The 13,271-nt window shown below is 38.9% G+C and overlaps 1 protein-coding gene across 4 annotated transcripts in view; it reads left to right on the forward strand.

Annotated features, from left to right (window-relative positions):
- Positions 1-1,472: 1,472 nt before the first annotated feature.
- The window catches only part of tmem131l (transmembrane 131 like), an 89,536-nt gene continuing 77,737 nt past the window's right edge, over positions 1,473-13,271 (forward strand). For all 4 annotated transcript variants that reach the window (XM_008405779.2, XM_017305888.1, XM_017305886.1 and 1 more), the window contains exons 1-2: positions 1,473-1,686; positions 3,499-3,572. In XM_008405779.2, coding sequence (XP_008404001.1) covers positions 1,563-1,686; positions 3,499-3,572 — 198 coding nt within the window. In that variant the 5' untranslated portion in view covers positions 1,473-1,562. The remainder of the gene's footprint in view (positions 1,687-3,498; positions 3,573-13,271) is intronic.

Consider the following 13,271-nt stretch of genomic DNA (forward strand, 5'->3'; position numbering starts at 1 on the left):
AAAGGGAACTCTGTTGTCTTAAGGCATCTAAAATGACTGCTGCCCTGTTTCCTCTCTTTGCCTTCTGTTTAAACAAATGCAAAACGGGTATTTGGTTGTACTGTGTTTACTCATCTGACCTAGTTTATGCGTCTTGGTTGGCTGATTTAAATTTGAAATGTTCCATGTGCGGGTGGCACCGTACTACTTTTGTTACAGCAGTCTCTGGTTTTTGAGCAAAGTCTGCCTTTTTTTAAATTACTATTCCCACTGTCTTCTTGAGTTTCCTCTCTGTTAGAAAAACCTCCACGTTAGATTATTACTATTTTCTTTTAATTGCCTTATGGGAGTGACTGTGTTTATTCTGTGATGGGCAGACAGTCCAAACCGGGTGTGACCCACCTGATATCAGCTGGGCTCCAGCCCCTCCTTGAGCTTAAACGGGTTCTGTGTACTTTGCTTTTGTAGTAGAAGATGCACTGTCTTTAAAATCTAGTGAGGCTCAAACTCAGGTTCGTTTTCTGTACTGTACTGTCTGCGGCAGTACTGATGCAGCTGAAAAATGCGCTCCAGTTATTAGAGCGCTGACACACCCACGTGTGAATAGTGGCATCATGCTGGTACTTGTCCAACCTGTCCCAACTATGATTCATTCACCTGACAATGCCTGGTAACACTTTGATTACAGATGGTGGAGTTCTACTCACTGACTTCTGGAGAACTATAAAATGCAGTTCCCTCAGTCTCAGTTCCCTTGAGACTTCTAAGTATTTGTTCCTAGAAAAAAGCAAATGTTTCCTTGTAGTGATTATTAAATTAATGCTCAGTGAGAAAGTGTTATTTTCCAAATGTCAATAATACTAACTACACATCATACAGTACCTTTTTTGTGAAAAATCTAATATAAATGTTTATATGTATGTTACATATATATGTGTAACATTAAGATATGTAATAATTGAAACTTGGTCATTTCTACTACCATTTACCATAATTCACAAAACTAATGTTAATTCATATGTGCAAAATTAGAAGTGTGAATTTGTTATGGTGTTTCTGTCCTCTTAACCCTAAGTGGATGGTGGAAAATGGACACCCATGATTCTGCTGGAGGTTTCCTCCTGTTGAGAAAATATTTCTCTCCACTATTGCCCTATGCGTGCTCAGGATGAAAGGCTGAAAAGTCATTACTGTCTGCTTCTTACATCTTTTCTGGACAGTTTTCTTCCATGGGATTAAAACTGGCTGTAGGATCATGAAATAACTTTTTATATAGACTTAGTGCTGTGCAAACTGAATTGAACCGAAGGTTGGGTGGTGAACGTAATGACAGGGGATTAAACTATGAAAAATGAAATAACCCTGTAATTAACATTCCATCGCTTCAGAGTACTTTAAATACGTTGCCTGATACCTTTTTGTCACATTTGTTTGTTTTATTCTGCTATAGACGTGCATGAACAGCAGTGATGGGAGCTACACCCATTACATGCTGTGTTTTCAGAGGGCGACGAGGAAGCTGCTGCAGCTCTGACACAGAAGCAACGCAGCGAAACACGGCAGGCTGCTAGCTCAGAGGCGGCATGGCGGGGCTACAGGGCTTCCAACAAGACAGCCACTGTCACAGGAAAACGTGGATTAATATATTTTTAGGAATACTTCAGATACTTCTACCATACGTTCAACACGGAGGGGCTCAGTTGCAAGGTTTGTTTTAAGCGTTTTCGGGCTGAATCAATAACAACCGTTTCTAGGAGAAGAAAATGAAGTTAGCTACCTGACTGAGTGCGTTACGCTCGAAAATGGTAGAGAAGATTAATTATCCTACTACCAATGTAATCTGTTCGTACTATAAAATCTAGATGGGGTTTTTTAGAGCAATTATGCACCACTTAATGTTTTTTTCATTACCAATAAAGTGTTTTTTTCTAAGTTCGTTAGCTTCTGAGCTAACCTGCTGCTAAACAAGCAGCTAGCAAACAGTCTTTGTCAACTTCCCGAGCAAGACTCGTTTCCTGGCTCGTGATTGCTCGTCATTCACCACAAGTTCAGATATCTTCGTATTAATAATTCAGTTTGTTTATATAGCGCTAGTTTGTAATGGAAACATGCAATTCAAATGGACATATTTACAATTCGTTTTTATTTAATCTCAATCAGAAGCAAGTAATACCAAAAACTGAAGTTCTAGCCTATTTTAGCAGACTAGTAGAGCACACTGCCAATTATTTAAAAAACATAAGTCAGTCACCAACTGACTGCATCGAATTTAAATTCACTGAACCCTGTGTTTTTTTCTGTGAGAAAGGTAAAGTTATTATGCCAAGTTATTTTATAGCAATTTGTGCAAATAATCTTTGGATGGATTTTAGCAACCAAAGTGAGTGACGATATTTGGTCAGTATGTCTTCCTCCAACCTGCAGAGAGATTTCAGGACAGCATGAGGTATCCTATTTGCACATTTTATTGTACATTTTAAACCAGGTTCCAAATGTAAAGGAGATCTTTGGACCAAAAACTGGGAGCTATTCTGGAGAAGAGTCAAACTGACGGATCAGGCTCTTGATTCTACTTTTTAAAAGCCAATAACGAGGCTTAACGAGATTTATGTACATATACATCTATATATACGTACATACAACACACTGCTATGGTAAAAACTGGAAATTCAGTCCAGCTCATAGTACTGGGAGCATCTCTGATGTGCATGTTGCACCAGTCATAGAGTTCCTGCATTGAAAAACCTTATGATTGAAGTAGTAGTAGTAGTCCTTTTCAATTTGCCACTCTTTTCTCACACTCAGTGTTTGTTCTTTTTCCTCTTATTTAACTCTGGATATTTTAGTAAATTATTCTCGTCTTGAAAACAGTTGTGTCTTATTAGAATGTTTTCAAAAATGATTAAATAAGAGAAGACCTAGGTTTACTTCCAATTTGGCTCTATTGTTAAGGACTCTCTGATATCCACATTCTTGAACACTGGAGTACATTTGTGGATTTTTGTTTATCCATTATTGTGATCAAGTATATTAGTAAATTTAGATTGCACACAAAAATACAAATTGTGCTACTTCAATCATAAGGTTTTTCAATGCAGGAACTCTATGACTGGTGCAACATGCACATCAGAGATGCTCCCAGTATTATGAGCCGGACTGAATTTCCAGTTTTTACCATAGCAGTGTGTTGTATTTACGTATATATAGATATATATGTACATAAATCAATATATAGATATCCACACATACACAATGTGTGTGTATATATGCAATTGTAGTGTTAAATTTACATTCTGATAGCAAGGTGGGGGGATGGAAAACTACAATTTCTTTTATTTTGATTCGTTTTTACCTTAGTTTTACAAATCTAAAAAATAAAGAATTACAAGAGTTTAGCCTGCAACATAATATAAGTTGCAGCTCCTAACCTAAATTTGCTGCTTATGTCTGATACTTTATTTGTTTTTCACATATCTTAATGGTCAGATGTTAATTTGATTTCATCTCATTCCCACAAAGCTCTGAGTCAGATGTCCACGAGCGTGGTTGAGGTCTGGCAGCCAGAGGAGACAGACACATTTGTGCCGCTTCAGGTATTTACACTTTCCTTCTTGAGTATGTTTGTATGGAGGAGGAACTATAAGTGTGTAAATTGTACCCCATAATCACCACACTCCAGCTTTCAAATGCTGGTGAATGAGTGCGTGTGGCTGTGAAAGTAGTAACACTTTGCTGAGGATTTAGGACATTTTTAACATGCAAATTCTCTTTTTGCATGTTTCTGTCCTTTTGATTTATGATCTCCTGGTGCTAGTATCAGTCCATAAGATAAAAAAAACAAGAAACTCCTTTCTTTTTTTGGAAATTAGTAAATGTTCTGTTGGTGTCTGGAAAACAACCTTTTTCAAAAAACCTCTAAACTGTTGCATCACAATTCTGTTATCTAGCAACCCCAAGCCATGCCCCGCCCCCCTAAAGTGGAGCATTTCATTACAAGAAGATGTTAAGTTGCTGCTGCAGTGACTGCTGGGAAAGAAAAATGTTTTGCTGTTGGCTGCAAAAAGAGCATGCGTTCATGCATTTTCTCCCAGTCACAGAACAGAGCTGCTTGGCATAATTTTATTTTTGCTTGCAATATCCCTGTAATGTTGCCCAAGACAACTGTAATTTGTACAGATCAGTTTAGTTAGGAATCCTTTGAAAACTACCAACAGAATTTTCCAAAGACTGTGAATGAAGGAAGGCTGTGCTCCTACTCTTCAACACAAATCTGCAGATGATGGCGATGTGATGAGATAAGATAATAATAATACTTTATTGAGTCCCCAAGGGGGAACAAAATAATGTCTTGTTGTTCGGCATGAACATCATTTGTCAGCTAGCACAAACTAACGCTGAACGATGACCTCTGCTAGTAGCGTGTCTCACGTTACTCAAAACTATTGCGCATTTACTGTTGCAGTAAATGTGACAGTTAACTGGGATTGTAACTGAAAGTGATGGTCTATATCAAGAAGGATCAGTGTTTGTGACTGCATGTTAGACTCTTGCACATTATTTATTTAATATAAATGTGCATCGTATCTGCAGTGTTTAATTCTCTGGTGGTTTTGGCATGATGGTTATTCAGGAGGCTCCACGTCTTCTGCTTCTGATTAAAGTCTATAAAATAAATTAAACTAAGAGTGATGTAAGTAATTGCAGGGTTTCTCCCAGAAAACTTGCTAAGCCTGGTGATCAGGGCACCGGGGCGGTCCACTAAGATGTTAAGTCAACAGAAAATGTTAAAATGATCCTGGGTATGTTAGCCAGTGAAATGCTCGCCAATTTGAGCTCTGTTTTTTCACAAATATATCTCAGTAAACTACAATTATTACTGATTGCTTTTAAGGTTAACCAGTTAAACTAGGCCCCCTCTTTCAGAATTGACTAAATCCATGTTGAAATGTTGTTAGTTGTGCTGATGTTTTACCAGCAAGAGGGGGCCCTACATCAAATTCTGCTCAAGGCTTCATACAACCTTGGACCAGCCCTACATCATGAGTTAAATCCGCTGCACTTGCCATCTCTGCTGGACAAACGGGAGATTTAATTTATTTGGCTTTAGTAGCGCTTCCATTTCATGTCTGTTGAGTTTTTAACAACGAACAGAAACTGGTGTGGCTGCCTGGACTTTAAGGGAAAAGTTTTTCAGACCTCCCCGCGACTGGGCGCATTCACTCTGGCTGACAAAGTGGACAAAGCATTAGATATGGTTTGATACTTTGTGTAACCGGAAAAATGATAAAAATTAAAGCTGCAAGCAGCCTCGAACGGCCCTCAAAGCTCAGCGCCACTCTGGCCTCAAGATGACTGTGGAAGCTCCAGCGACGACGCCCGCTCGCCACCATAGACCCTCTCGCACCCACACCTGTCCACCAGGCGGTACATATCGATGTGTTCCCGACGAAGTACAAAAAATCTGGTTCAGATTGGTTGATGTAGTGAGGAGATATAGGTGATGGAATAGCATAGGGGGCGCAGTGGAGTAAATTTACAATTTAATGCTATTGGGTAGAGATATGCCGATCGGCTAAATAATGTAAAGAGCCAAAAAAAAACCTCTCAATATTGCCAAAAAAGTTCAAGTATAAAACTTAACATTCAAAGGCAAATACAGGTTCCATTACAATAAACAATCCAGAGTTACTGAATGAAAACTTCCTGATAGCATGGCGGCTAGCTGATTACTGCTAGTTCTGAGTGGCTGTTTCTGACTGAGCGGAGTAATTATGCAGAGCAGGGAGGAGATCAATTATTTTTTTAGAGATTATCTGTCTCATGTTAGGACAGCAAAAGTTTTAATACGTATATAAAATGGGTTTTTTTAGGGTTGATGCTGCAGCTTTAAACAGAGGTTCGGTGTGAGAGTCACTACCAGGTGGAGCAGAAGCGGCGCTCCGTCTGTGAAATATTACTACCTGTAGCGCGTAGCAGCGGTTCAACAGCGAGAGCAGAACCAGTGTCTTACATCGCAGCTCGAATTCTTAAATTATTTTGCGGGTTATTTGTTTAGCTTTCTGACCGTCATGCTAATCCGGGTGAGTGTTTGTAGCTGTGCGCTGCTTTACCTGCTATCTGATCCTTCATATGTTTTTTTTACTGCAGTGAGCCTCGATGTAGCCAAACTCTGTCAAGTATGTCATTGTTTTTATGTCGTATTGGCTTTGTTGTGTTGATGCATGTTGACTTGCTTAAATTTTCTGCCGCAACACGCAAACTTCCCCATTCACTCAGTGCGTTATAGTTCCACATCGCTTAGGATTTGTTGCTGCGAGTTTGCGCAATGTGAAGGAAAGAGGAGACCAGCTGCACAGGCAGGCTGTGAAATGAGATGCAGGCTGCAGGTGATCGGTATCGGCAACGAGACAATGATCGCCAATCACCGATCATGCACTTTTTCACGAAAATCGGCTGATTATGATCGGTGACCGATCGATTGGCACACCTCTACTATTGGGCTCTTTAGACGTTCAGAAAAGTCAATCATAACAAGTTTGGTCCAAATTTGATGATACATATGATTTATACATATGATTATGATTGTTGCATATGATTTAGACACAATCATATGCATACGGTGAGAGATTGAAATTGCTGTTTTATGACGAATTGTCAAAGTTTGACACATGCTTTGATGTACAAAAAATTGTAGGATAACTTTTGACCTTCAGTGCCTCAAGACTATGCTGACTGAGTTTGAATTCAATTTTGTATTTCAAAAGTTGTAGGATGAGTACACTCGGATACAATTTCAATAAAAAAGCCGGGATGGCGGCTTTGATCCAAAATGGCCAACTTTCTGTTGTGTTTGGACCAAAGCATGGCTTGGGGCTGATTTATAAAAACCAAAAAAAAATCTAGTGGGCACTGTGGAGTAATTAGGCCACACCAACAACTATTGGACCGCATTCCTGTCGGGCTTTGACAAGGGTCGATCAAAGTGAATTTGGTGCAAGTTGGCCGAAATATGTGGAAATTAGAGCCAAACATATGGCAACGACGTTACAGGTCACTTCACCATGCCACCATGCCCACCTGCTTTTACACAATCTGTTGGTGTTGGAAACTCTGTCACACAAACATGTCTTCTGTCTCTGGACACAGTTTTATGTTGATTAGGTCAAAGCGGTCAGATAGAGACCGTTCACAGTAAAACATGACACTTCCTTTTCTCAGGGGGCGTGGCTTAAGTGATGTCATCATTTGACCATTGGGTATTGTAGGGCACCCAATGATGATCATTCACTGAAAGTTCGATGCCACTGAGTTTTTGTGTAGAAGATATAACAGTTTGGTGTTACATAGCGAGAACCCAAACTTTGAGGCCTGACCCTTCAACATGCACGAAAACTCACCGTTTTGATTACTTTGATTCGGACATGCCTTATGAACAAACTGACCAAGTTTGAACTTGATTGATCAAAATCTCTAGGACGAGTTTGATCAAATGCGGAGGCTGTAAACAGCCAATAATCGCATCTGACGACGCACCAAAATCTGTTGCAGATCGGCGGATTTAGTGAGGAGATGTAGCTGATGGAATAACCTAGGGGGAGCAGTATAGTCAAATAACAATTCAATGTTATTGGGCTCTGTAGACGTGAACAAAGGTCATACATATCCAGTTTGGTGCAAATCGGATGATACATGTGTAATTTAGGGACAACCGTATGCATATGGCGAGGAATTGAAATTCGGCCACGGCCACACAGTTCAACCAGCAGCCAGCATCGACAGAGTTCATCATCAGGTATGTCAGTTGGCACAGGATGAAACTAGGGATGCTCCGATCAGGTTTTTTGCTGCCGATTCCGATACCGATCACCCATGAGGCTGATCTTTGCCGATCACCTGGATTTTCTGTTAATGTTTCGCTTTAGGTAAAAATACTACTACGTGATCTGGCAAAATGGAAAAATTATTTGGCAAAAAATTCAGCTAATTTAGACATAAATTACAACATATTTGCATGCACAATACAGCAGCTATTCAGTCAAAAGGACAACTGAAAAACCTGCAATCAGTAAAGTAATTAACAGTAGGTCCTCAGTCCCATAAATTATGCATAAGTCAAATAAATCTCACAACACTGCCTATATCAAATAATGTCAAGAAAAAAGAAATATTCATTCAGAGTCAAATGCAGGTTGCATCAGAATAAAGCCTGTGTCCAGTTTGAGTGAAAGGAGGCGCCGCGATCCCGCTGATTTAAAGCAGCAAGGCAAAGCACAGAGGCGCCAGCTGTGTGATTAGTCCGCTCGCTTAAATGCATAAACTATAAACATATCTATTATAAACCTATGTTTTAGGAATAAATCTGCTCTGCTACTGAAATGCTAAGAGCAACGGAGACGCTTGCAGCCTGGCTTTAATAAAACAAACAAAAAAAAACAAAAAACGATTGTTTTTATTATTATTATTATTATTATTATTATTATTATTATTTTCCTAGAAACGTAAACAAGCAACGCTTAGCCTGGCGGCGGGGCTAGTAAAGCATGGCGGGCCGCCAAGCTTATAATACACTGGGAGAAACCCTGGATTAGTCTGCTCTCCTGGCTTTGGGGCCTGTTAAATACATCAACTATAAACCCATCTTCTTCAGGGCAACAGAGACTTTTGAAGTCTGGTTTATAAAAAAAAAATCAAGTAATTTTTTTTCCCTTCTTTTTTTTTTTTCTAAAATCAAAAACAAGCAATGCTTAACCTGGCAGGGGGAGAGCCAAGTAAACCCTGGTGGGAAACAATGATTTCAGTAAGTATAAGTAACAAGCATGCATATGCACATATGTTCATCTAAAAATAATCTATTATTGAGTGTCTGGAAAATTAGATTTAAGTTGCTTATACTTAAATCTACTTTAAGTTTAAGCAGCTTAAACTTAAATTAGAGTGAACCACAGAGCGAAAACCACAGTTTCGCTCTGTGGTTCACTTTGACAAAATGAGTCTCTGGCTGAAGGTGCTAATGTATCCAGCAAGCAGGTCTTGAAGTGGTTGAGACTTGTTTTCCAAGATGACAACAGGATCCTTCTCCTTGACCACATTTACCAATATTTACCACATTAATTCTTTATCAAGCCATCTATTTATTTCTATTTTTCCAATTTTGGGAGTGTCGGTCCTCCCAAAGGAGTATTTAAAAACTGGCTAATTTATTGCAGAAACAATTAATCCGGAGAACGAAGAAGCAGAGGCAAATGAGGGAGAAAGAAGAGATGGAAGCAAGAGAGAAGGGGCACCAATGTGATTATTGATACAAGCCAAAGAGTTGGAGAAATTGGCAACTAATTACCTCAGTGCAAATAGTTTAAGTTACCTGTGATGCCAGTTCTGCATAGTCAGAGGTCACATCACCAATTTAATTATTTAAGTATTTATTTCAACAAAGTAGTTGCTGCAAAGGGAGATGGAGCTGAGAAGGATGAGAGCAGGAAAAGTTTAGATCATGGAACCAAGCCAGAATAGAGAGCTGCAGATGCAGCTCAGCCAACAAATAGTGAAGGAGACAAAAAGGAACTAAAGTACAAATGTGACAAGATCTGTAGTTCATCTCTCAATTGCTGTTACATTTCTTCCTATGTGTTTTTTTGTTTTGCTTACATTTAAAGGGGCAGCATTATGTAAAATCAACTTTTTGAGCTTTAAATGTTATTTCCTAATCAAAAACATACCTGAAGTACTGTGCCCCCCTACACAGCTCCTTCAGAATAGCAGCAGCACTTCCAAACACTCGGTGGAACTGTCTGTTGAACTCATCATACGAGCTGCTTCTGTGTCCAGTGCTCCTGAAAACAGTTGTAAACGGTATAATGAGAAGGATTGTTGTGATGAGTGTCAAAGCTTCTTAAAGAAACAGAGGTTAAATTTCAAGGTGTCACATTTCTTTTTAATTGTTTTTGATATACACTGCATCTTTATAACAACTGAAGGTAACATAGTTAGCTATTTGTGCTAATACAATGGTACTATGCGCCAGGGAAATACATAATTTCCTATAAGGTCCACGTTATTAGGTGGAAGAAGTGAAGCAGAGAAAACCAAATGGGTAAGTAGACAAGAGAGCTGGAGGAAAGAGTCCACAGTTGGGTTCTTAATAGAGGTGCGCCAATTGATCGGCCTCCAATCATAATCGGTCGATTTCTGTTGTGGCCGATCACCATAACCGATCACATTTATCTCACTTTGCAGCCTGTGTGTGCAGCTTATCACCTCTTTCCTTCACACTGAGCAAACACGCAGCAACAAATCCTGTTGTGTGGAACTATAACACTATGAGAGTGAGTGGGGATGTTTGCATGCTGCAGCGGAAAATTACCTTGGGAGTGAAGCACGTCAAAATGCATCAACACAATGAATCTAATATGGCATTTAAAAAACAAACACTTTTTTTGGCTACATCGAGGCTTTTGGAGGACAAAAAGGACATCCGGAGCGGCCAGATACCGGGTAAAGCAGCGCACAACTACCAACCCTCACCCGGATTAGCATCACAGTCAGAAAGCTAAACAAATAACCCGAAAAATAATTCAAGTTTTCGAGCTGGCGGTGTAAGACGATGGTTCTGCTTTCGCTCTTGGACCGCCTCTATGCGCTACTGATATTTCACAGACGGGGCGCTGCTCAACCTCCACCAGACAGTGAACTCTCAGACCGAATGTCTGCTTAAAGCTGCAGCATGTAACTTAAAAAAAAAGATTTTAGATATGTATTAAAATGTCTATTTTGTCTAAATTAGGTGAATTTATTGCCAGATAATCTTTCCATTTTGCCAGATAACATAGTATGATTTTTACCTAAATGGAAAAATTGGCAGGCATTCCAGGCGATGGGCAAAGATTGGTGATCAGCAGAGATCGGCCTCATGGATGACGTTTTGCTAGGAGAGGCTTGTGAATGGTGCAGCTATGTATCCCCGTCCTGATTGTTACCAAGGAGATTACTATAAATGATTTGCAGGGCCTTCTTGGTGATACCGCTGCATGCATGCAACTGCCTCTCCATCACGCCAATTTTCCACTGCAGGAGTATCTGCTCCACTTCGCCAGCAGAGCACACTATTTAGAGCACAGATATCGGTGTATCAAAAATGATGAACAAGGGGAAGGTCATGTTTAACAATTTCTAAAACAACAAATGTGACTTTCTGTGACTATTCCACTGTGTCTTGTATACGTTTTTTCCTCTTCATAAATTTTTTTTTGACTGAGTTGTACACCGGAGCAATTTATTGTCCCCACCTCCTAAAGTGTACAAATTCCCCATGTTTCAAAAAGTGAATTTCGGCCTCTGACTCCTAAAGAAACCACAGTGAAGGACCACTCTCTGCAGTTGATTATTTTAATGTGCACTGAATAGTTTATTTAATGTAAGATAACAGTGTTTAAAGTTGGTTTGAAGGCTTTTTTGACGTTTTAGTTATCTGCACATCCAGTTTTTCTGTTTCTCGTTAACAAAAACATTTCTCTGATGCTTGCACCATTTTTCTTATCATTTTGCTGTATACATTCCTGATAATTATGTAATTATGGCGCACAGAGAATACACATAGTGGCAGTTTAGTGTTTACAGATAACCTGTCATGAGGCCATCACCTGACGTTTGGTGCTACCTGAGGGCTGAGAACAGCATTTTCTGTAGGACTCTTTTATCAAGAGACAGTGCTGAAAATTGCAAGAAGGAAAAAACATGGTTTAAAAAACATTTGTGTGGTACATTTTTGTAGATTAACAAAAGAATGTATGCTGTGTTTTAAAAAAATGCAGACGATGCAGTTTATATGTTCAGTGTATATGTTCATAAAGTTTCAATATACTCCCTCAGTATGCTGCAATAATGACTATATTCATATCAACTTAAGGAACTGGATATGTTCCGTCACTCAAACAATTAAGACATTGGTGTTTTCTACATCGGTGCTGCTGGTTCTCAGCTGTGTGTGTTCTCTATCACATTAGTTATAAGCAGGACTCAGTAGAAACTGAGTGCAAATGAGGAGGTAACTCACTCATTTCATTTAGGTGTGTTGTACTTGTTGGGGAATGGAGTTTGACAATACTGGTCTAATTTAAAATAAAAACAGTCTTTAGTTTTCTCTTAATTGAGCTTTAATTCCACACATCTTAACAGTTGCTTGTGCAAGTTTCACCTGCCGCCCTGTTCCCAAATAATCTGTTTTTCTGTGCTTTCTTGGAGGGAAAAAAAATCTGCTGCTTTTAAAATTTTTCCTTTTCATATATAAATCATTAACTTATGGTCTATATGAAGTAGAACAGCAATGCTTTGGTCTGAATTACTCATTGTTACACAGACTCGTTTACCCTTGATCGGAGATTTGTTTTAGAGCAACTTATTTTGCTGCTGTCTTTTTAAATGTGAAAGAGACGTTTCACGCCCCATCAGTCTGACTCAAAGCAGGAGAATGAAGACGACAAACCTGCAGAAGGATGTAAGGAATCTTGTGGGTAAATACGCTCTGAACCGAACATTTTGACTTATCTACTTGCAACTTCAGCAGAACTGAACTTGGATGACAAAATCGCTGCAAGGAAAAAAGGGTGGCTTTACAAAATTGATAATCCAGAAGAGAATAAATTTAAATTTTTTGGACTGCAAGACACTCAAGTACACACAACTTTAAGGGCTAAACAAGTGGATTTTGCATGTTAAATCCCTTTTAAATGTACCAGCCTTAAATAAATTTCCGCCTGACAAAAACACACAAAAGTAAATCACTTATAGCCTCACAGCTATTAGATTTAATAAGAAACTTTTGGTACCTCTGTAAAGGTAAGATGTCATAGAATGGTTTTCTGGTGTCAGCACCATTGTAGCTTTGACCCTGCCTGAAATATTAGGGACAAAATACAAAATATTTTGCATTTATTTTAACCTCGCCAAAATTGTCTTTGAAATAAACATTGAAAACACTACCAAAATATTATTTATAGCACAAAAAAGTAGTACAGACTTTTAAATCTAAATGTTGTGTAAAAGTATACCAAATTTGGACTCAATCAGATGAATCGTATTTATTTTAGAATGGTATTGGTGAGAAATTTCTTAGGCGGAAAGGCCATTTTGGCACATTTATCCAAAAATGTCACCAAACTGTGCCAAATGTGTTTTTTACATCAATACTGGGGGTTTGTTAAAATTAAATAGCTTATTACCATCTAATGACACTTTCTACATATAATATAACCATTGGTCATGACATTTACCCCATTTATATGCAAAATGTACCATTG

This window comes from Poecilia reticulata, linkage group LG1, assembly GCF_000633615.1.
Source record: "Poecilia reticulata strain Guanapo linkage group LG1, Guppy_female_1.0+MT, whole genome shotgun sequence".
Classification (NCBI taxonomy): domain Eukaryota; kingdom Metazoa; phylum Chordata; class Actinopteri; order Cyprinodontiformes; family Poeciliidae; genus Poecilia; species Poecilia reticulata.